At 39.8% G+C, this 21,907-nt stretch overlaps 1 protein-coding gene across 2 annotated transcripts in view; it reads left to right on the top strand.

Annotated features, from left to right (window-relative positions):
• Positions 1-21,907, top strand: part of FHIT (fragile histidine triad diadenosine triphosphatase) — a 1,178,051-nt gene that overhangs the window by 971,891 nt on the left and 184,253 nt on the right. For both annotated transcript variants that reach the window (XM_070735724.1, XM_070735726.1), the window contains exon 5: positions 18,462-18,530. In XM_070735724.1, the coding sequence (XP_070591825.1) occupies positions 18,462-18,530 (69 nt within the window). The remainder of the gene's footprint in view (positions 1-18,461; positions 18,531-21,907) is intronic.

The raw sequence follows: 21,907 nt of genomic DNA, 5'->3' as shown, positions 1-21,907 counted from the left end.
GAGGTCAGGGGTTTTCAAGCAGCCGCCTCCCCCCCACACACACACACACTTAGCCATGGCGCACTTAGCTGTGACTTTCAGTGGACAGTTTTCAATCGCCAATCGCCTTTTCCTGAATTTATCATGCACTCACCGTGGAGGAGGAGGTGGGGAGGAGGAGGTAGAGAGGCAAGGGGGCGGGGAGGAAAGCGGGCCTGCAATTGGCCAATTTCTTTCTTGCCTTTAGGGAGAGGAACTGTTGCTGCTCTGCCATAGGGCAGCAACAGTTTCTCTCCCTAAAGGCAGCAAAGGAAGGGGCCAATTGCAGGCCCGCTTTCCTCCCCACCTCCTTGCCTCTCCACCTTCTCCTCGCTCAGCAGCCGACCACGGTGAGTGGACAGGAGATTAGGGAGCTTATTATATCGATCAGTAAAATCTCGTGAGCTGCCGCGGGCCGGTTAAAAGACCTCATTGGGCCGCATCAGGCCCGCCGGCCATAGTTTGGGGACCGCTGTCCTACATCCTCTGGAAAATGCATTCCATTCTAAATTGTTTCACCATGATTTATGCCACTGGAGCAGCCAAACTACAGTCCACCATTGGGCTATGTCCTTCAGACCATCTCTGATAAGACTGTATTGAAAAGAATCCCGAACTAGATTAGCAATGGATTAAATTACCAGAGAAAAAACAGAGTAGTTCTGTTTTACTATGGCAATTATTTGTCAAACACATTACACTATCTCAAAATAGTGCTGTTCTTTTTTTTTATATTAGTATTATATTTCTTAGATTAGTAAAAAAAAAATCTACCATCTAAGGGTTTTTTTAGATAATTATCAGCCTTAAGTGCTAGCCTTAATTTGAGGAACTTTTCAAACAATCAGTGATTAAGGCTAAAGATAAATTGCCAGCACACTTAATTTGACCTTTCCATATCCACTGGTTTGGTTTGTCAGATTTCTTTTTTTATAATCCTTGCATTCTATACCAATTTCTTCCTTAGGCTGAATTACTGTCTAGCATCCAAACATTATCCTCCTTTCCTTATGAATCTTTGTAATGTTCAGAAAACTCCTTTTGTTTTCCTCTCCCGCAGTCTCATAACTTTTTTTTCCACAAAAGATCTAATTTTCTCTCTCTTTTGACTTCCTTCATTACTTTTGCCTTGAACCTTTCCAATTAGATTTTAAATCCCACGTTGTTATGAAGCCAATAAAATTTCTTTTGTGAGAGAAGAGAGGGCAGCCATCTTGTATTTTGCAAGGTAGAAAAATAACATTTTCCTAATCTTCATTTTTGACTTTTTGCTGATCTTCTACATATGCTCTTTGTCTCTGAAATAGAGCACAGAATAGTGTTGAGCAAAAATTATAATTAGCAATCACTCGTATTGCAATTATGAGGTTAGAATATCTGAAGGGACATAAAAGCTTCCACTATGCCTTTAACAGTTTTCTTTTTATAAGGGATGGAGGGTCTTTGATAACATTACCCACAAATTCTATTAAATAAAATACTCCTGAAAAGAAGTTTAAGCAATAATGTGGAGATTACAGTAATGATAATATTTAACACTCTGAGAAGCTTGACAAAAGCTATGGTTGGCTTCAGAATGCCTAACTCCCCTCATGAACATCATTTAAGTATTTGTTCTTCAAGAAGTAAATGTTCATTTTAATACCTTTTATTACATCATAAATTAAGGAACTGGGATTGTGATTAAAAACAATATTAAACCAATGGGCTTTTATTCAGGAATAAAATGAAGAGATGGATATACAAAGGTTGGCTAGACAGATGTCTATCCGACTTTGAAGATGGAAGAAAGAAGCACTATTTTCCCCCCTGCATTTTCTTTCAACCAGCTTTTTCACATCTGCAACCTTTTCATGAAATCCTAAGGGAAGATATTAGGTGTGAATTACCCCAGTTCCACTTTTGGAGGGAAGGAGGAAAAGTAGTATGGCTAAAGTGGATTTGTTCTCTTCAGGCACTTTTGAACAAGTCTCCTTCCATGCAGAACTCTGGAGAAATCATGAACCCAATTTATTTCCCCATGAATTTGATGGAGAAGTTTTAAAAGCCGTTATGAAAAGCTGGCTTTAGAAAGGATGGAGTTCAGACTTTGCAAAGTACAGTAATTATATAAAGCAATCTGTATCTCTCTCCAATTCTCCACTTAGGTAAATGTGTGCATGATAAAACATGTATATGATAAAATGCTCACTATGTGTTGATAAAGATGACCTATGGCCTAATGTGTCATCATTTCTCATCATTCCTACCATCCTTTTCCTCCCACTTGGGACTCTATGACTATAGCTTGTTGCTTGTATCCTAAGGTTTTTATTAATATTGATTGTTTCCTCATTGCTTATTTGACCCCTATGACAATAATTAAGTGTTGTACCACATGATTCCTGATAAATGTATCTTTTTCTTTTATGTACACTGAGAGCATATGCACCAAGACAAATTCCTTGTGTGTCCAATCACACTTGGCCAATAAAGAATAAAGAAAGAATAAATGTGGGTTTCGCATAATTTATTCACCGGTTCACCCAGCACGAAAATGTGAGAGAGCGCTTGCCTTCCATACATGCTTAGAAAAAAGTTTTAAAAAGTTTTATTTACCAGTTAGTGAACATAATAAATATTAGAATATAAAAGTATGAAATATAATGTATATAATGGAATGTAACAGGTAAAAATCTACTATAAGAATGGAGATGGTTTATAATCTGTAAAACAGAATGTGTGATTTGAATTATATGTGAAAACTTAATAAAGAAAATATTTTAAAAAAAGAAAAAGAAAATGTGGCTAAATAGGATGGCATAGTGCCTGGGCTGGGGTGAGCCCACCCACAGGGCACTACTGCTGGTTCTCCTAAACAGGTCTGAAATGGCTGAATCTCACCTCTGAAGTAGCTGCTAGTCTTTCTCTTGTCTGGTTCACTCCATTCTCCTTTATATGTGTAGATTCCATCCCCAGTTGCTTTCCACCTTCCTTTAGGGGAGAAATATCTTGTACTTTCTGTGCCAAGATTTTTCCCATTGTAGGTAGTCCTCGATTTACAAGAATTCATTGAATGACCATTTGAAATTATAATGGCAGTGGGAAAAGTGACTTATGACTTGCAAGTGTTTTTCCACACTAGAATAGAATAGAATAGAATAGAATAGAATAGAATAGAATTTTATTGGCCAAGTGTGATTAGACACACAAGGAATTTGTCTTGGTGTAGATGCTCTCAGCGTACATAAAAGAAAAAGATACATTTGTCAAGAATCATGTGGTACAACACTTAATGATTGTCATAGGGGTCAAATAAGCAATGAAGAAACAATCGATATTAATAAAAATCTTAGGATGCAAGCAACAAGTTATAGTCATACAGTCCTAAGTGGGAGGAAAAGGATAGAAATGATGAGAAAAACTAGTAGAATAGAAGTGCAGATTTAGTAAAAAGTCTGACAGTGTTGACGGGATTATTTGTTTAGTAGAGTGATGGCATTCGGGGAAAAAACTGTTCTTGTGTCTAGTTGCCTTGGTGTGCAATGCTCTGTAGTGACGTTTTGAGGGTAGGAGTTGAAACAGTTTATGTCCAGGATGCGAGGGGTCAGTAAGTATTGTTCCTGCCCTCTTTTTGACACTAATGACCATTGTTGCATCCGCGTGGTCACATAATCAAAATTCAAACACTTGGCAACTGGCATGTATTTACTACGATGGTTGCAGTATCCCATGAGTCATATGATTTACCTTTTGTAACCTTATCACAAACAAACTCAATAGGGGAGCCGGATTCACTTAACAACCACCTTACTATTCTATCCCGGGCCTACGCAGCTTGAAAACAAAGGAGGAATCTACTCATTGATGTTTCAAATCAACCTTTTTATATATAAAGCATCATTTATACATGCCAAATTCATGCATGTGAGTTCATCTTGGCAGCTTCTCAGTAAGAGGAGTTAAATGATAACAGTCCAGCAGCTAGGCTGCTGCCGACGATCAAAGCACATTCCTTTATGAGATAAAGATTATTCAGTTTCATTGACTTATAGTTACAGCTTTCCAGACTCTCCGCAGACAGTCTGGAAAGCTGTACTACTACTCCAAGGATTTTAGCAGAGAAATAACAGTTGGCTAGCGTAACATGGCTGGAACCCCAAAGCTCAACTGACTTCATTACAAAACATTGAAATTCCACCCCGAATTTCCCATGAGCCACTCTTAAATAGCTATAGGGAGTGGTCAACAATCCCCTAGAGTTAAAAACCTTCAGACTACTTCCTTTTCCCATACAAGTAGTCTTGTCTTTTTCTTAGTCTTCTAAAGTGGGCAGCTAACAAAGGCTCATGGTCTTCCTCCTCCTCCTCCTCCAAATCAGACCCTACTGTCATTGGCATATCGGCCAACTCTGGTGGTCCTAAACTTGGTTCATCCATGTCTATCTCTCTCTCACTCCAACTCTCTGCATCAGCTGGCAACACCACTGGCCCAGGGTACCAAGATGGTCCTGGCTCATCCTCCTCAGAATCTATCATTACCAGAGTTTGTTGAGGACCACTCACAACAGTTTACTAACTTAACAACTGCAGTGATCCATTCAACAACTTTGGCAAAAAAAAGATTGTAAAATGGGGAAAAACCCATGTAAAAAATGTCTCACTTAGAAATAGATTATTTTGTGTTCAGTTGTGGTCGTACGTTGAGAACTACATAGACCAGTGATGGCAAATCTTTTTTGGTTCACATTCCAAAATGGAGTGTGTGCGTGTGCTAGCATGTGTGCACGTGCCCACACCCATTCCCTCCCCCAACATATGCGCACCCCCTGCCCTGCCCTGCACTGTGCAGGCACACAATCCCCCCTGTCCCCGTGCATACGTACAGGTCTCACTGAAGCCCGGGACAGAGGAAAAAATGGCCAAACCAGAAGTTCAGAAAAGCAGACTTCTGGTTTTCCCATTGTGCTGTTTTTTTGCACTTCAGGCTTTCAGGAAACTTCCCTGAAGCCTCCATAGTGCAAAGAACAGCACAAGAGCAAGTTTTTCCAAATTTCCGTTTTTTCTGTTGGGCAGGTTTTTTGCACTCTGGGGCTACAAGGAAGCTTCCCTGAAGCTTCTGGAGGATGAAACAGTCTTCTCCTAGCCTGCACGGGCCCTCCAATATGGCTCCACATGCCTCATTGAAACCTAACCATGATAAAATAGTACAAAAGTTCTTGACAATGGATTGTAATGATCTTAGATGCTAATAAATTTTTCACATTGATAACTTTAAAATTTAGCGATCCAACTTTTCGGCCGATTCTAATTTGCATCTTGAATTGTTTCCTTGAATTAGTTTCTGAACCTGCCCTTTGAAATACAAAGTCTTTTCATTTTGCTAATTAATTTGACTGAATGGGGAAGGCACATGTTTCAGGTTTGCTACTTGAATGTTTTACCTCTTTTATTAAAGAAGCAAATTAAAAATTCAATAAGACGGACCTATTGATTCATGTTTTTCCTTGGATCATATAAATATGAGAGATGAGAAGCCCTTTGTGTAGATTATTCAAACTATGCTATCTTTTTTGAGGGGTTTGAGGCTTTAAATTCTGTTTTTCTGAAAGGCAGAAAGAGTGGACTGGATTTTTTGGCCCATTCTTTCACCCTTTGCTGCACGAATCCCAGTGACCAGTTAGGTCCCACAGCGTTGGCCTTCTCCGGGTCCCGTCGACAAAACAATGTTGATTGGCGGGACCCAGGGGAAAAGCCTTCTCTGTGGCGGCCCCGGCCCTCTGGAACCAGCTCCCCCCAGAGATCAGAATTGCCCCCACCCTCCTCGCCTTTCGTAAGGTCCTTAAAACCCACCTCTGTCATCAGGCATGGGGGAACTGAAATATCCTTTCCCCCTAGGCCTTTACAATTTATACATAGTATGTTTGTGTGTATGCTTGTTTGGTTTTTAATAAGGGTTTTTTAGTTATTTTAAATATTAGATTTGTTATATGCTGTTTTTTTAATTGTTCTTAGCTGCCCCGAGTCTACGGAGAGGGGTGGCATACAAATCTAATAGATACATAGATAGATAGATAGATAGATAGATAGATAGATAGATAGATAGATAGATAGATAGACAGACAGACAGACAGACAGACAGACAGACAGACAGACAGACAGACAGACAGACAGACAGACTATCTGAAACTATCCGCTGTTGACCTCACCTGATTCCTAAGATGTCAGTAAGGGACATGCATAAGTACATCACTGTGCCTATCATCCCTGTCCTAATTATTCCCTCTTATTAATACCAATATAATGTATATAAACAATGTTATATCTGTATACTACCAATACATACTTGACAAATAAGTAAGTAAGTAAGTAAGTAAGTAAGTAAGTACGTATAGGAGCAAGATGCCTCTCTCCCAGGGTAAAATGTTCTCTTCTAATCCTTAGAATCCACTGAACCACAACTCCAAACAGGCCAAATTTGTACTGCTTAAATCTCAGCCGATGCAGCATTTGTTGCAAAGATGGGTTCCCTACTTTTGATTTAAATTCTCACAAAAGCTTCCATAAGATTGGGGAAGTCATTGGCCATTTCTGATACTTCTCTGATACTTCCCATTATAAATGAAGCCCTTTTTGAGTACATCCAAGAATTATTTTTTTTAAAAAAGTCACACACTGTTGCTTCAGGCCCACTACGGAGAGCCCCACTCGGGGGAGGTCTTCAAATCCCCTCCAAAATTTGTAGCTGAGCTCTGCATAGAAATATTTGCTAAACACGATTTAGTTAATTTAATCTGAATTAAATTAGGATTGTATGAAAGCAAATACACTTTTCAACCTCAGCATGCCAAAACTTCTGATGCTGAACACTGCTGAACACAAATGTACATAACTGTGAATTTCTTTCTCGTTTTCTGTTGTTTGCTCTACGAGAAGTTATGAGAACTGTATCCCAGTGGCCGGTCAGGGCTCACAGAGCTGGCCTTCTCCAGGTCCCGTCAGCCAAACAATGCCAGCTGGCAGGCCCTAGGGGAAGAGCCTTCTCTGTGGTGGCTCCAGCTTTGGAATCAACTCCGCCCTTGAGATTTGCACTGCTCCCACCAGATATGTATAAATGTGACTTAATGATGTTAACAATGGGTTTTTTTTAGGGTTGTTTAAATTTGGAGTTTAGCATGTCCATGGTTTTTAGATTTTTAATTGTTTTAGTTAACTACAATTTCTACCATGGTGTGGCTTGTATTTATTCTATGTTGTAAGCCACCCTAAATCTTTGGAGAAGGGCAGCCTAGAAATCGATATAATAAAATAAAATAAATAAATGAATATGCAGTCCTTTCCTTTCCTCTAGTGATAGGCGAACCGAACCCGCACAATTCGGGTCCGTACCGAATTTTGTGGTGTTCGGTATGCCGAACACGAACCCAATTTTTTTTTCAAATTTCAGGCAAAGTTCGGGGTCCTGTTTGGCGTTCGGAGCTTTGACGTCACCGGCAGGTTGCTAAGGACGCCAAGGTGATCACTTCCTGGATTCCATGGAATCCAGGAAGTGATCACCTTGGCGTCCTTAGCAACCTGTTGGTGACATCAAAGCTCCGCCCCCAGAATCTCTTCATGGGAGGGGTTCCCCATTCAGGTTTGAGTTCGGGTTTGGTTCGGATTCGGCTGAATTTTGCGTAAAGTTCATCTGAACTTGCGGAACCCGAACACTGTTGGATTCGCCCATCACTACTTTTCTCCCCTCCCCCTCCTCTCCTCCTCCTTCCCTTCCTCCCTCTCTCCCTCCTTCCCTCCCTCCCTTCCTTCCAAAGTGATTTGGTGATTTTGCCGCACAAATCCCAGCATCTGGTGAGGTCCCACAGAGTTGTCCTCCTTAGGGTCCCGTCGACCAAACATTGTCGGCTGGCGGGGCCTAGGGGAAGAAGAGCCTTCTCTGGGGGGGGGGCAGGCCTCTTGAATCAGCTCCCTCTGGAGATTTGTACTGCCCCCACCCTTCTTGCCTTCTGAAAGAGCTTAAAATCATATCTTCGCAGCCAGGCCTGGGGACATTAGACCTTCCCCCTGACCAATGAATGTCATTAGTGTGATTATTGAATGAATGCAAATGAATGTTTCAAAGTCAGAATTTTAAAGAATCTTTTTAGTATATCAATTGAATAAACTGTATTGTTATGTTTTTGGTATATGCTATGAGTCACCCCGAGTCCATGGAGAGGGGCTGCATACAAGTCCAATTAAATAAATAAAATAAATAAATAAATTTGACTCTGTTTCAGGAAGCTGAGCGATTTCATATTCTTATTTTACAAAACAATATTTGTAGGCAGAATTTGTGCAAACTCTTTTTACTCTTTAGGCAAGGCTGACGTTCTTGGTGTTGTCTTTGCATAGGTGTTTGTTTTTCAAAAGTGGTCCAAAACAATGGCAACAAGGACAAAGCAGTGCCTTGATTGTTGCTTGAACGGAAGGCAAATTAGAAAGAGCCTTATGTTTCCTTTTCCCAGATGTTTGCCTCTGCATGGCACTTATTACTCCATTCTGCTGTTTTGTCTTATTCCTTTCATCCTTATTTTCCTCCAGAAAGCAAAGGAAGAGGAAATCACTTCAGATGTAATTGCTTCTTGCTGTTCTCTCCTGGTTCTATTACAGGAACAGTAGGGAGAACTCAGTTTATTATGTATGTTCTGTTCCTAAACCTTCGCAAACTCTGTGCACACGCCCACAGCCTGGGACCTCCACAATCAGACCCCTGCTGTTTTTATTGATGATAGATACGCTGATTCAAAAACAACAAAACAAAACAAGAGCCACCCAAAAAGGACACACAACCCATTTGTTGTTTAAATAAAAGAAATGCATTTTTGTTACATCACCCTGCCTCCTGGCAATAGCAACCAGCAATGGATGAGTATTAGATTATTAGAGTTGGAAGGGATCTTGAAGGTCATTTAGTCAAACCCCCCCCCCCCCCCTTAAGCAGCAGTCCCTATTTACACCATTTCAGACAAATGGCAGTCTATGGAGAGGGGCGGCATATAAATCCAATAAATCTAATCTAATCTAATCAATCCAATCTCAGTCCAATCTCCTCCTGAAAGACTCAATTGTTGGAGCTCTCACAACCTCCACAGGCAAGCTGTTCCATTGGTTGATCGCTCTCACTGTCAGAAAATTCCTCCTTATTTCGATGTTGAATCTCTCCTTGGTCAGTTTCCATCCATTATCTGTCTGACCTTCTGGTGCCTTGGAAAACAACCTGACCCCCTCCTCTGTCTGGCAGCCCCTCAAGTATTGGAACACTTTTATTTATTTATTTATTTGTTTGTTTGTTTGTTTATTATTTGTTTTTTTGTTTGTTTTTCCAATACATAAATACATAGGAAGAAAAATAGACATGTAGTAATATATATAAGGGTAAAAGTGAACTTATAGGAGATGATATATGAAAAGAAGAAAATATATATGAAAAGCGAGAGAAAGGAAGACAATTGGACAAGGGACGAAACGCACACCGGTGCACTTATGTATGCCCCCTACTGCCCTCTTAGGAACCGGGAGAGGTCAATCATGGAGAGTCTAAAGGAGAAATGTTGGGGGTTAGGGGTTGACACAATTGAGTCCGGTAATGAGTTCCACGCTTCGATAACTCGATTGTTGAAATCATATTTTTTACAGTCAAGTTTGGAGCGGTTCATATTAAGTTTGAATCTGTTGTGTGCTCTTGTGTTGTTGCGGTTGAAGTTGAAGTAGTCATTGACCAGTAGGACGTTGCAGCATATGATCTTGTGGGCAAAAGTCGTGTTTTAAGCACCACAGTTCTAGGCTATCTAGGCCCAGGATTGTTAGTCTATTTTTGTAGGATATTCTGTTTCGAGTGGAGGAGTGAAGGGCTCTTCTGGTGAAATATCTTTGGACATTTTCAAGGGTGTTGATGTCTGAGATGTGGTATGGGTTCCAGACAGATGAGCAGTAGTCCAGGATGGGTCTGGCAAAAGTTTTGTAGGCTCTTGTGAGTAGTGTGAGATTGCCTGAGCAGAAGCTGTGTAGGATCAGGTTAACAACTCTAGAAGCTTTTTTGGTGATATTGTTGCAGTGGGCTTTAGCACTTAGGTCATTCGATATTAGTATTCCAAGGTCTTTTACTGAGTGTGGGTTGGCCATGAGAGATTGTTTATTCGTCTATGCAGTTTGGATTCTTTTTCCCAATGTGGAGGGTAGAGCATTTGTTGGTTGATATTTGAAGTTGCCAGGTGTTAGACCAGTCTGAGACAAAGTCCAAGTCTTTTTGGAGAGTGAGTGAGTTGTCAGTGGTGTTGAAAAGTTTCACATCATCGGCAAAAAGAACACAGTTGCTTTCGATATGGTCACAGAGGTCGTTGATGTAGAGAATGAATGCTATCATATGTTGATGAATGAACAGAATGTATCATATGTCTCCCCGGTCCTTCTCTTATCTAGATTAGCCATGCCCACTTCATGCAATCACTCTTTGTATAGTTTCCAGTCCCATTATCATCCTGGTTGCTCTCCTTTGCACTTTCTCCAGAGTTTCAGTGGTTTATTTTTAAGTGTGGTGACCAAAACTGGATGTAGTATTCTAGGTGTGGTCTAACTAAGGCATTATAGTGTGGTATTAGTTCCACTATTCATAGGTTTTAAGTAGTGCCCATAAACATCCAGGCACCAGGGACTGGTTCTGTGGAGAGTTTTTTTCATGGGCCATAAAGGGCATGGCTTAGCATGCTGCCTGCATCCCACAGATGGACCTTCACTCGTTTGCCTGGCCAGGTTTCTGGCATGTAGTGGACTTGTTTGGGACCTCTGCTCCAAGGGGTCCACATGCAAAAGTGAATATATTGCCATTTAACAATAAAGTTGGGTATTTGCATTTTTCATTACAGCACCAATTATGGGAAGACTGAGTCCAATAATGGAATGTTCTCATTGCCTACCACATTAAACCCAGAGGTGGTTTCCTACTGGTTCTAACCAGTTCTTTAGAACCATTACGTATCTCAATGATGACGTCACAGAGCTTGTTCTGTCAGTGTCCGTGGCACCACCATCTTGGATTTTGCTTCTGGGCATGTGCAGAAGTTAATTTTTGCTTCTGCACATAAACTATTTTTTGATTGCTGCGGGTGCACACATGTACGGCGTGACCCTGACTGAACTGGTAGCAAAAGGATCCAGAATTCACCCATGATTGAATAAACACACTTCTGATAGGTTAGGTACCATCAGCCTTCTTGTCCAAAATAAGTAGTCTACTTCATATTAAGACTTTCTGATTCTATATCGGCAATATAATTCTGCATCAAGGAAATAGGATTCACCAGGTATAAGTTATTTTTAAAAATGTACTATGATAAATGTCTTGCAGAGAATAAATTCTCCCATCCTCTATTAACATAAAGAGACAAATATTGACTGATGACAGTTTCATTTAGCATGAATTCTACTTCTTGGGATTTTTGGAATTAGGTGAATAAGAAAGAGAAAATTGCTTTTTAAGTACCTCAAAAAACACAGGTCCTAATGATCCATTGGAAGCTGCAATCTACACTTAAATAACATATTTGGTAAAGGAGCCTCCATCCAACTTCCTAGAGGACAAATAGTTCACCCCATTGCTCAAAAATTCTGATTTCTTTTAATGTGCTAGTTATATCTGAACCCTAACCAAGAAAACAAGATGTGCTTTTTGAAAGCCAACTCTATCAAATTGGGGGCTAACTCCAAGAGGAGCTACTTGGGGCTCTTCGCAACACAACGTGGATTTTCTCTTATTTAATGGTACATTGGAGAGAGTTAAGTTTCACTTAGATGCACTATAATAGTTCATTTTTCCCCTCCCCTGAACGTGTGTATTAAAATCCTCCTGTCATATTTGTCATTGCAATTCTGTAAGCTATGATCGTAAAGCGAGATTCTGCACAAAAATGGGAACATTTTTATGACTTTCAAGATGAAACTGCAGCATAGATTGAACTGTGTGGAAAACACATCCTTAAACTCTATGGGCTACTTGGGAGCTGGGAATAAAATGTCTACCTTAGCTACCTTGGAAAATGATGAAACTGTGTGGTAACGAATTTTAAACCCACACACAGAGAAATACAAAGGGCAAAGTAGAACACTTGGGGAAAGGGAAAAAAAGAAATGTCAACAGTTACACAAAAAAAAGTAAGAAACGCATTTCAAACCCAGTAAGCTTATATTTATAATGCAAGAGTTATAGTCATTGTGCTATTATAGTACTCATAGTTAGGTTACTCTAAAAACATTAGAAAGAAAGAGGGCAGTAGAAAAGAATTTTGTAGTGCCCGAATGTAGATGCTTTTGCTGATATGTGTGTGTGTGTTTGTGTGTGTGTGTCCAAGTGTGTGCATGTGTATATGAGTTGAAACAGAACTTTTTGAAGCTGCTTGGCAGGAAGAACTTAAACAGTATGCATATGTGCCCTTAAATATAATTGATTTCAATTAAAAGTTAAACAACTTAATAGTGTACCAAAGCCTAGCTAGCCAAAAAAGAAACTCCAATTAATCATGTAATGTAGGAGCCAAATGATAAACTAAAGGTTTCTTGGTGGATTCTAATTGTACTGCCAATTTTACAATCAATGTATAAGCATCGCTTTATCTTCTATTTTTCCTCAATGAATCTTTAATTTTCCAAGTGAGTGTGTCGATGAGGGCCCAAGGGTACCAACGAGTGGCTTTTAAGCTCACAATGTGGTTTTGAGCAATATATCATCAGGGCAATGATGCTGGGATGATGTATTACACTAATACATCATAAGAGCACTATCGCTCTTGTGATGTATTAGTATAATGCACGATCAGAACACTATCGCTGATGTATTACTCAAAAGAACCATTTTTAAGCTTAAAATAAAAAGAGCGTCTTTACTTCATTTGGCAATTTTACCATAGTTATACCGAAAAGTATAGACAGTAATGATAATAACAAAAGATAAAATATTAGTCTTCTGAGAAAAAAACCCCAAACTCCATTAATTGGTCCCAGCAAAGGTATTTGTATTCCAATCATCAAATGAGCTTCATAAACTGGTCTTAACCCAGCTGGGGCAGACTCAAAATTTTAACGACACACATACGGAGCCTCCTGTGACCTCCAGCTAGAAAAACAGCTAGGAAATAATATTTGTGTGTTAATTTCAGATACAAATAGCACCATGTTCTGTTTTTCTGGTTTGCAAACTGATGGCTGGGATGATGATTCATTCAGCCAAAACAAGGAGAAAGATATAGTCTAGAACATAAATAGCTTTTCTTCTTTTTCTTTTCTTTTCTTTTCTTTTTTTTTGAGATGGAGTAATGTGCAAATCAGGCCTGATTCAATCTGAATACACCTATTAATTCAATAAACTCATCTACTTCGTTGTAGAGATATCAATTAGAAATTTGCTAAAACCTAATTCAGTTTGGATCGCTGAACGCACATACAGTATTTGTACATAGAAAAAGTCCAAACAATGCAAATCAACGTAATGCTCTGAGTTGTTTGAATTAATTTAGACTATATTTTTACAGGCTTAGTGGCAACTAAGTTTTGGCTTCACACTTTGGAAATATTTCTGAAGTATATTTTGCCTCCAAATAGATCAGGCTACAAACTGGGATACTAGGGGTTCTAATCCCACTTTAGGCACAACATCAGCTGAGTGACTTGAGCCAATGATTTTCTCTTAGCCCTAGGAAAGAAGCAATGGAAAACCACTTCCCAAAAAAAGTGGTTTTCAAAAAAAGTGAAAAACATTAAAAAAAAAATTGCAGGACTTGTCCCATCAATCTCCAGAAGTCAGACACGATTGAAAACAACAACAACAACAACATAAAACAGAAGCATAAATGCAAGGCATGCATGATAAGAGTGGCTGTGGGTTTTGCCTCCCAAGGACAACCCCATCTGTCCGTCCATTACCCTGGGGGGGGAATCACTAACCCCCTCAGAAAGGGTCCGCAACTTGGGCATCCTCCTCAATCCACAGCTCACATTAGAGAAACATCTTTCAGCTGCGGCGAGGGGGGCGTTTGCCCAGTTCACCTGGTGCACCAGTTGCGGCCCTATTTGGACCGGGAGTCACTGCTCACAGTCACTCATGCCCTCATCACCTCGAGGCTCGACTACTGTAATGCTCTCTACATGGGGCTACCTTTGAAAAGTATTCGGAAACTTCAGATCGTGCAGAATGCAGCTGCGAGAGCGATCATGGGCTTTCCTAAATATGCCCATGTCACACCAACACTCCGCAGTCTGCATTGGTTGCCAATCAGTTTCCGGTCACAATTCAAAGTGTTGGTTATGACCTATAAAGCCCTTCATGGCACCAGACCAGAATATCTCCGGGACCGCCTTCTGCCACACGAATCCCAGTGACCAGTTAGGTCCCACAGAGTTGGCCTTCTCTGGGTCCCGTCAACTAAACAGTGTCATTTGGTGGGACCCAGGGGAAGAGCCTTCTCTGTGGCGGCCCCGACCCTTTGGAACCAACTCCCCCCAGATATCAGAGTTGCCCCCACCCTCCTTGCCTTTCGTAAGCTCCTTAAAACCCACCTCTGCCGTCAGGCATGGGGGAATTGAGACTTTCCCTTCCCCTAGGCTTATAAAATTTATGCATGTTATGTCAGTATGTATGATGGGTTTCTAAATTGGGATTTTTAAATTAACTTAAATATTAGATTTGTTTACACTCTATTATTATTGCTGTTAGCCGCCCCGAGTCTGCAGAGAGGGGCGGCATACAAATCTGATAAGTAAGTAAGTAAGTAAGTAAGTAAGTAAGTAAGTAAGTAAGTAAGTAAGTAAGTAAGTAAGTAAGTAAGTAAGTAAATAAATAAATGGGGCACACTATAGTGGGAAAATTATTAAAACAAATTACAAGATACATTGTGACTGTGGTTTTTTTTTTAAAGAAAACATGGAAAACAGATAAAAGGTTGTTGTGATTCTTCTTGAAAGATCAAAGTCTTTGTATCCTGTGGAAAGGTTGGGGTCGGCTGAGTAGTGGGTTCCACTTACCTTTCCTACTGCCTTGGGAACAAGGGTGTGTGGGTGTGCATGTGCAATGCTCCTGCAGATGCACAGAAGCTTCTGTGCATGCCCAGAGTATTTTTGATGACGTCCAGGTGGGTGGACGAAGCTCCCACTGTTACAGGTTCACCAAACCATGTACAAACTGGTAGCGACCCACTGTTGGGTTGGCTGCTTTAACAGCAGTGAGCATGCTCAAATGCTCAAAGACAATAGCTGTGCTGGATTGCCAGCAAAACCAGTTGTGCCTGGATGAACACGTGCAGACAACTGAGATTAGCCTTTGAAGCAGGTTTGTTGAACCTTAGGAGGACTCAATCTTTTCAATGCTTGAAGGAGGTACAATGTGCATGGACCAATGAGTTTTGTGAAGTGTTTCTTCAACTGTTTGTACATTCCTAGCAAGCAGGACTTCTTTTCCAACAATATGCACTTCATTGTGAGTCCTTCCAGTGCCATTGTGGTAAATTCATTTTTCCTTAAATTTCACTCCCATATTCTCTACCAGGCACCAGTGTTCCCTCTAATTTTTTTTTTTTGGGGGGGGAGGCAGAAAAGTATAGTGTCTGAGCGGCAGTCCCTTTGGGACTGGGCGGCATAGAAATATTAAACAAACAAACAAACAAACAAACAAACAAACAAATAAAAAACCCACCCTGTTTTGCCTCAGAGAATTTCAAAATAAAATACTGTACTGTGTGTCTATAACAATGAGCTCATAATAGGGCAACTCTATCAATATCAAAATGCCACTTAAATAGTTGAGCTAGTTTCAAACTAGATTTTGCTTTTCTTTCTCTCTTCCTTACTCCCATTCTTTTTCTTTCTCTTTTCCTTCCTCTCTTTTTTCTATCTGTTTCTCTCTCTTCCTCTCTCTCTCTTTCCCTCTCACTCTTTCCCTCTCGGCTTCTGGGCAGGTTAGGAAAACTCTGAGTTGATGATGATTTTTAAGTGAGCGATTGCTCACTGCTCAGCTTAGAGGGAACTATGCCAGGCACCCTCATGGACAACAGTGCAATGAGCTCTATTGGGATATGTCTGGAAGAATACTCTAGGACTATTTGCTAGAGAGTATTTAGGCTGTGTGACAAGTTCCCATGACTGGTTGATTGATTATTGCAATCAAATCAATGTTGATTCTTAAGAATTGCATTTGGTTTTTCTCCATTGTGCTCATGCCATTAACTGTTGGATTTTTTTTATGTGCTAGCTATCAGTTAGTAGTTACTTTTGTTGTTTGCTGTATGATACACATCCTTTGAGGAGATTATAATTGTATATAATGTTTTTGTAAGTCACTGTTCAGTTTGAAGATTTGATAGCATTCAACAACATACTGTATTAATAATAATGATAATGATTCACCCTCGTGTTTGTCTCCATCAACTTTCTGTTCTGTGTCAAGTGTGATAGATAAGATTGGGGGGTTGTCTGCATCACTTATTTGTAAACATCTGGAGTGGGAATTGGTGAACTTTGGCTTAGGCTGATAAGCGTAGAGTCTCTTTAAAGTCCAAAATGAGAAATGTTGTTCCGGTAGACTACACCATTCTCAGTTAAATGAGTTTATAAAGATCTAGTTTGGGGGGGGGGGGGAGTTATCATTTTCACTTGACAGCTAGGTGATAGCCTGTCATTTCAATAATAATTGAAATGCAGAGTAGCATCTCATAATTCCCCAGTACCTTTCAGCATTATCTCAAAATCCCCTATCACCATGGAGTTTCCTCTCTGTCCTCCATACGTTTCAGAAGGAAGATGATTTTTTATTGACTTTCTGGGGCCCTTATTTATATTATTATTAAAATATAGTTTATTGATTTTTTAAGAGAAGAAAAAAAAAGGAAAAAGGAAAAGGAAAAAAAAGGGGGGGGAATAGGGATACAAAAAGTAAGGGCGATACAGAACAATAAACATATTTCAGCATAAGATATATAACTTATTGTATATCGGTTTTAAACATTTAACTGTACATTTTCATTTTATACTTAATATTTAACATTTTATAGTTTGGTATCTATAGATTTATTTAGTAATATATTAGTATGGTTAGATAAGATAAGATAGGATTTGGGTGGGGAAAGGGAAAGGGATGATACCTGCGATATAGCAGGCGTATGCAGTTTAACGACATATTTTTAAATTATTTATTTATTTATTTATTTATTATTTGGATTTGTATGCCGCCCCTCTCCGAAAACTCGGGGCGGCTCACAACAAGTGAAAAGACAATCCAATACATAATCCAATTTAATTAAAATATTATAAATTTAAGAAAAACCCCTATACTAACATACACACACACAAGCATACCATATATAAATTCAACGTGCCCAGGGGAAGATGTTTAGTTTCCCCATGCCTGACGGCAAAGGTGGGTTTTGAGGAGTTTACGGAAGGCAGGAAGAGTAGAGGCAGTTCTGATCTCCGGGGGGAGTTGGTTCCAGAGAGTCGGTGCCGCCACAGAGAAGGCTCTCCCCCTGGGGCCCGCCAACCGACATTGTTTAGTTGACGGGACCCGGAGGAGGCCCACTCTGTGGGACCTAATCGGTCGCTGGGATTCGTGCAACAGAAGGCGGTCTCGGAGATATTCTGGTCCAGTGCCATGAAGGGCTTTAAAGGTCATAACCAACCAAATTATAATGTTGTGGGTGTGTATATTGAGGATGGTTGCATATTACATTGTTAGTAGGTTATAGATAGATATCAGAGTGATTGAAGTCAGACAGAACATCTAGTTTGTATTTGGTCTAAAGAGTTTTCAGTTGGTTTCTGTTTTGTCATTAGTGTTGGATAGCCATCTGTACCACTTCTTCCAGGCCTTGTAGAACTCGGATTCATTCTTATTTTGTATTTCCATTGTCATTTTGGATAGTTCATCACATTCCATGATTTTACTAATAATAGTTAAAGTTGTTGGGAAGTTGTTCTCTTTCTTATTTCTATTATTAAACATGTATGAACTGCCTTTTGGGCTCCCACAAAGCTCCTTCCTTAGATTAAGATGGCAAATAAAGATAAGCTTTACAAAAGGGATCTTTAAAAACAGAGATCTTCAAACATGGCAACTTTGAAGACCTAGTTTTAATTTTAGAGATTATATTCAACTTCTTTTATTGCTTGTAATTTTTTGTATTTTATCATATTATTTTGTAAGCCATCCTGAGTCCTTCGGGATTGGGTAGCATAGAAGCTGAATAAATAAACTTTTAAGACCTATGGACTTCAACTCTCATAATTCTCCAGCCAGCTATGCGTTAAATCCACAAGTCTTAAAGTAGCCAAGTTTAGGGGGGCCTGATTAAAAATAATAATATCACACGAAATAATTTGAGAGCATAAAAAAATCTGATGTACTTAAACGCTTCTGGCTAATCTTGAATTTGATTTCATTTTTTTTTTTAGCATGTTCATGTCCATGTACTTCCAAGGAAACCAGGTGATTTTGAGAGAAATGACAACATCTACGATGAGGTAAGACTGAGCTGAAAAGCTGAACCTTTTTTTTTTCAACCTGGTTATTTAGATTTAACACATGCACACAAACAACCCACCTCCACTAACCTGGAACTATGCCAATTTGCCACTGCCTATAATCTTCAAAGAGAGAGAGAGAGAGTTTGAAATAATGGGTTCACAAAGGCATTAATCCAATTTTGTCAGATAATGTAACAGAATTGAGATAAATATTACACACTTTATCTTAGCAACTGTCATTCCAGGACTGCTTCATAGTTTGGGGCTGATTCGCCTGGTTCAAGAATTGTAACTTTTAGTGGCAATCTTATCAAATTTGTTGCATGTTCTGTAATGGCCAAATATTGGAGGGGTTTTTTTTAATGAATGCTCTATGAAACACTTTGTGGTCACATTTCCTGAACTTATAACATTTTTTTACTGTGATGTAATGAGTGTTGACGACAGTTATATCCATAATGCGAGCACTATCTGCAGAGTATCACAGCTATTAGGCATTTCAGGTGGCAGATATTGGGAGTTATAGTAACAATATTTTATGGTTCTTCCATTAGCATACACCCACAGGAGGAGGATAGAGTTATATACTCCATGCCATTTAGATTGTTTTGACCCACTAACAGACTTGTATCATAAAACGGGGGACATTCTTCATCTCCTATGTTGAACTAATATCTAACTAACAGTCACCAATAGAAGATAATATTTGTAGCTCAGGTTGCGTTGTGGGATCCTTGGTGCTCTCTCAGCTTGGTTGTTTTTATTACCCCGCTAAGTAACATCACCAATGTTAGAAGGGAGTGGAGTTTGCATTCTGTGGACATACAAATGGCTTGCCCTACCAATGTCGGTGGGAGTTGTTCTTGGTGCTTCCTAGATCAGACTGTTGATTATTATTTAATTGTTTGCCTGAACTGGCAGTTTCTTGATTGGGGTATTGCTTACAATAAAACCAATCCATCAATCGCATGCCCTGAACAATATCCCAATCGTAGAGTAGAGTAGAGTAGAGTACCATAGCACAGGATAGGATAGGATAGAATAGAATAGAACAGAACCAAAGTTGGAAGGGACCTTATAGGTCATCTAGTCCAACCCATTCAACCATCCAAGCAGGAGACCCTATACCATTTAATCAAGACTACCTCCACGAACACTTACAGGGCAAGTTGCCTGCATATTAAAAGAGATGAAACCTCACTCCCTTCTAAAACTAATGATGTTACTAGTTGGGTAATCTGGTCACCGCACCTCAAGAAGGATATAATGGAACTGAAAAAGGTGCAATAAAAGGGCAACAAGAATGATCAAAGAAATGGAGCACCTCCCTTACGAAACCAGGTTGCCTTGGTCTCTTCAACCTTGAAAGACGGCATTTAAAAGGTAACTTGATCAAAGTCTATAAAATCATCCATGGGTTAGAAAAGATGGATAGAGAAAAAATATTTTCTGTATCACACAATAATAGGACAAGGGGGCACTCCCTAAAGCTCATAGGTAAGAAAGCAAGGACAAATAAAGGGAAATATTTCTTCACATAAAGGGTTGTTGGTTTATGGAATTCACTTCCAGAAGAGGTTGTGACAGCTGTCAGCTTGGATAGCTTCAAGGCAGGATTAGACAGATTCATGGATGCCAAGTGTATCGGTGGTTATTGAAACGGATGTCCAAGTGCCTCCTCTATATTGGTTGAGGCAGGCAGGATTCCCTTGAATACCATTTGTTGGGGGTCAAGGGAAAGGGAGGGTCTTGTCCTCTCTTTCTGCTCAAGATCCCCAAGGACAATTGGCGGGGCCACTGTGTGACACAGAATGCTGGACTCAATGGGCTTTGGCCCGATTCAGCATGGCTCTTCTTATGTTCTTATAGGTTGAGCACCAAGGTCAACAGCCAGTGCAATGGAATAAGAGAGCATAGCAACCTTAGCCAACAAAACTTGGGTTAATCCTACTGCAACCTCATGCATTACATATCTTGGTCTAGTAATGGAAAGAATTAGTGGTGAATCCACCCATGAGATCAACACTGGTCTGCTGATTATCAATGCAGATGGTGGAAAACAACTGAATGATGGATTGCAGTGCTTTAGCAGCCAAAGTGGCATCAAAGAGGGGCCATTGCAAATCTTTAGTGTAACACGATTAGTATTGCTGAGCCTTCCTGACTTATGCAATGAAGAAAAGCTCATCCTTTCCTAAGGATGAATTATTCAGTGTAAAACTTTTAAACCGACAATGATATTCAGCAGGCGATGTCCTCTTCTTTCCCTCTGACATTCAGAGACACAGCAAGAAAATCACTTAGGAAAATATATTTTGACTTAGCAATCTCATTCAGCGCATTATGCTAAATCATTTTGGCGGCACAGGAATACCTATTAGGAATCATTTTCAATTTTGGAAGTGCCTAAGCATAAGAGTTAGCAGCTTTTGGGTTTCCATTTTAGTCAAGCAGAACCGGCAAAGGAAAGAGACCTACGTTGATTCCCAAGCACTCTATAAAAGAGCCTGATTGAAAAAAAATTTGACTTCACACAGGCTCTTCTTAAGCCAACCTTCTTTAGAAATGGAAACGAGAAGGATAAAAAAAAAACCAGGCAGGCAAATTCTGCCTCTTTAATCTCCAAAGAATTTCTTAAAAATGACTTTCCAGTTACTAGTGAATGAATATTCACTTTCATCAACCAATGGTTTTGTTCCAACCATCAATGGTGTAACTATTGAACTATTTCTAAAGAGAATTTAAAAGATATGCCTACAGAATGATCCGTAAGTTATTTCTACAAAGGGTTCTCTCAAATAGCAGGTACGGCTCGCTGAAATATAGCCTTTAAGCCATACATCAAGGATGCTGGAGGAAATTTTCCAAAATGAACCTGGAAGCAAAAATTAGGGCTTCCAAATCAGGACTGTAAAAGAATCTGAAAATCAGAAGGTTTGTCTGTTGCTATCTACTGGGTCCCAACTATTGAAGCCCATATCTGATAGCACTAAATATATCCCCTCATTAAGTGGACTAGAAAGGTCCTGTCCCCTGTATTCAACTCCTGTGCACCATTCTACCCAGTGAAAAGTCTCCTCCAATTCAAGACCACAGTATCCAAGAAACGAGAAGATGCAGTGGAGGTGTCCATCCTTGTTTCTTCCTTATTAAATGGCGTTATGAGCTGAGATGCTGAAAGGAGCAATATTCCGGAAGAATGAAGGCACTCCAATACTCTGAGTTGGGCTACTGTCAAGGAGGATGAGGAGGCTATGCCCACCTCCTTGACTGTAGCTTTTCTTCTTGTTTAGTTATGGCATGAACCCACTGTATGGAAATCTTTGATGCTCTCTGAGCTTGGTTGTTTTCTTGCAGATGTTTCATTACACAAT

The sequence above is a fragment of the Erythrolamprus reginae genome, chromosome 2, assembly GCF_031021105.1.
Source record: "Erythrolamprus reginae isolate rEryReg1 chromosome 2, rEryReg1.hap1, whole genome shotgun sequence".
Classification (NCBI taxonomy): Eukaryota; Metazoa; Chordata; class Lepidosauria; order Squamata; family Dipsadidae; genus Erythrolamprus; species Erythrolamprus reginae.
Note: the sequence above shows the minus strand (reverse complement) of the source record. Positions and strands in the feature narration are given on the sequence as shown.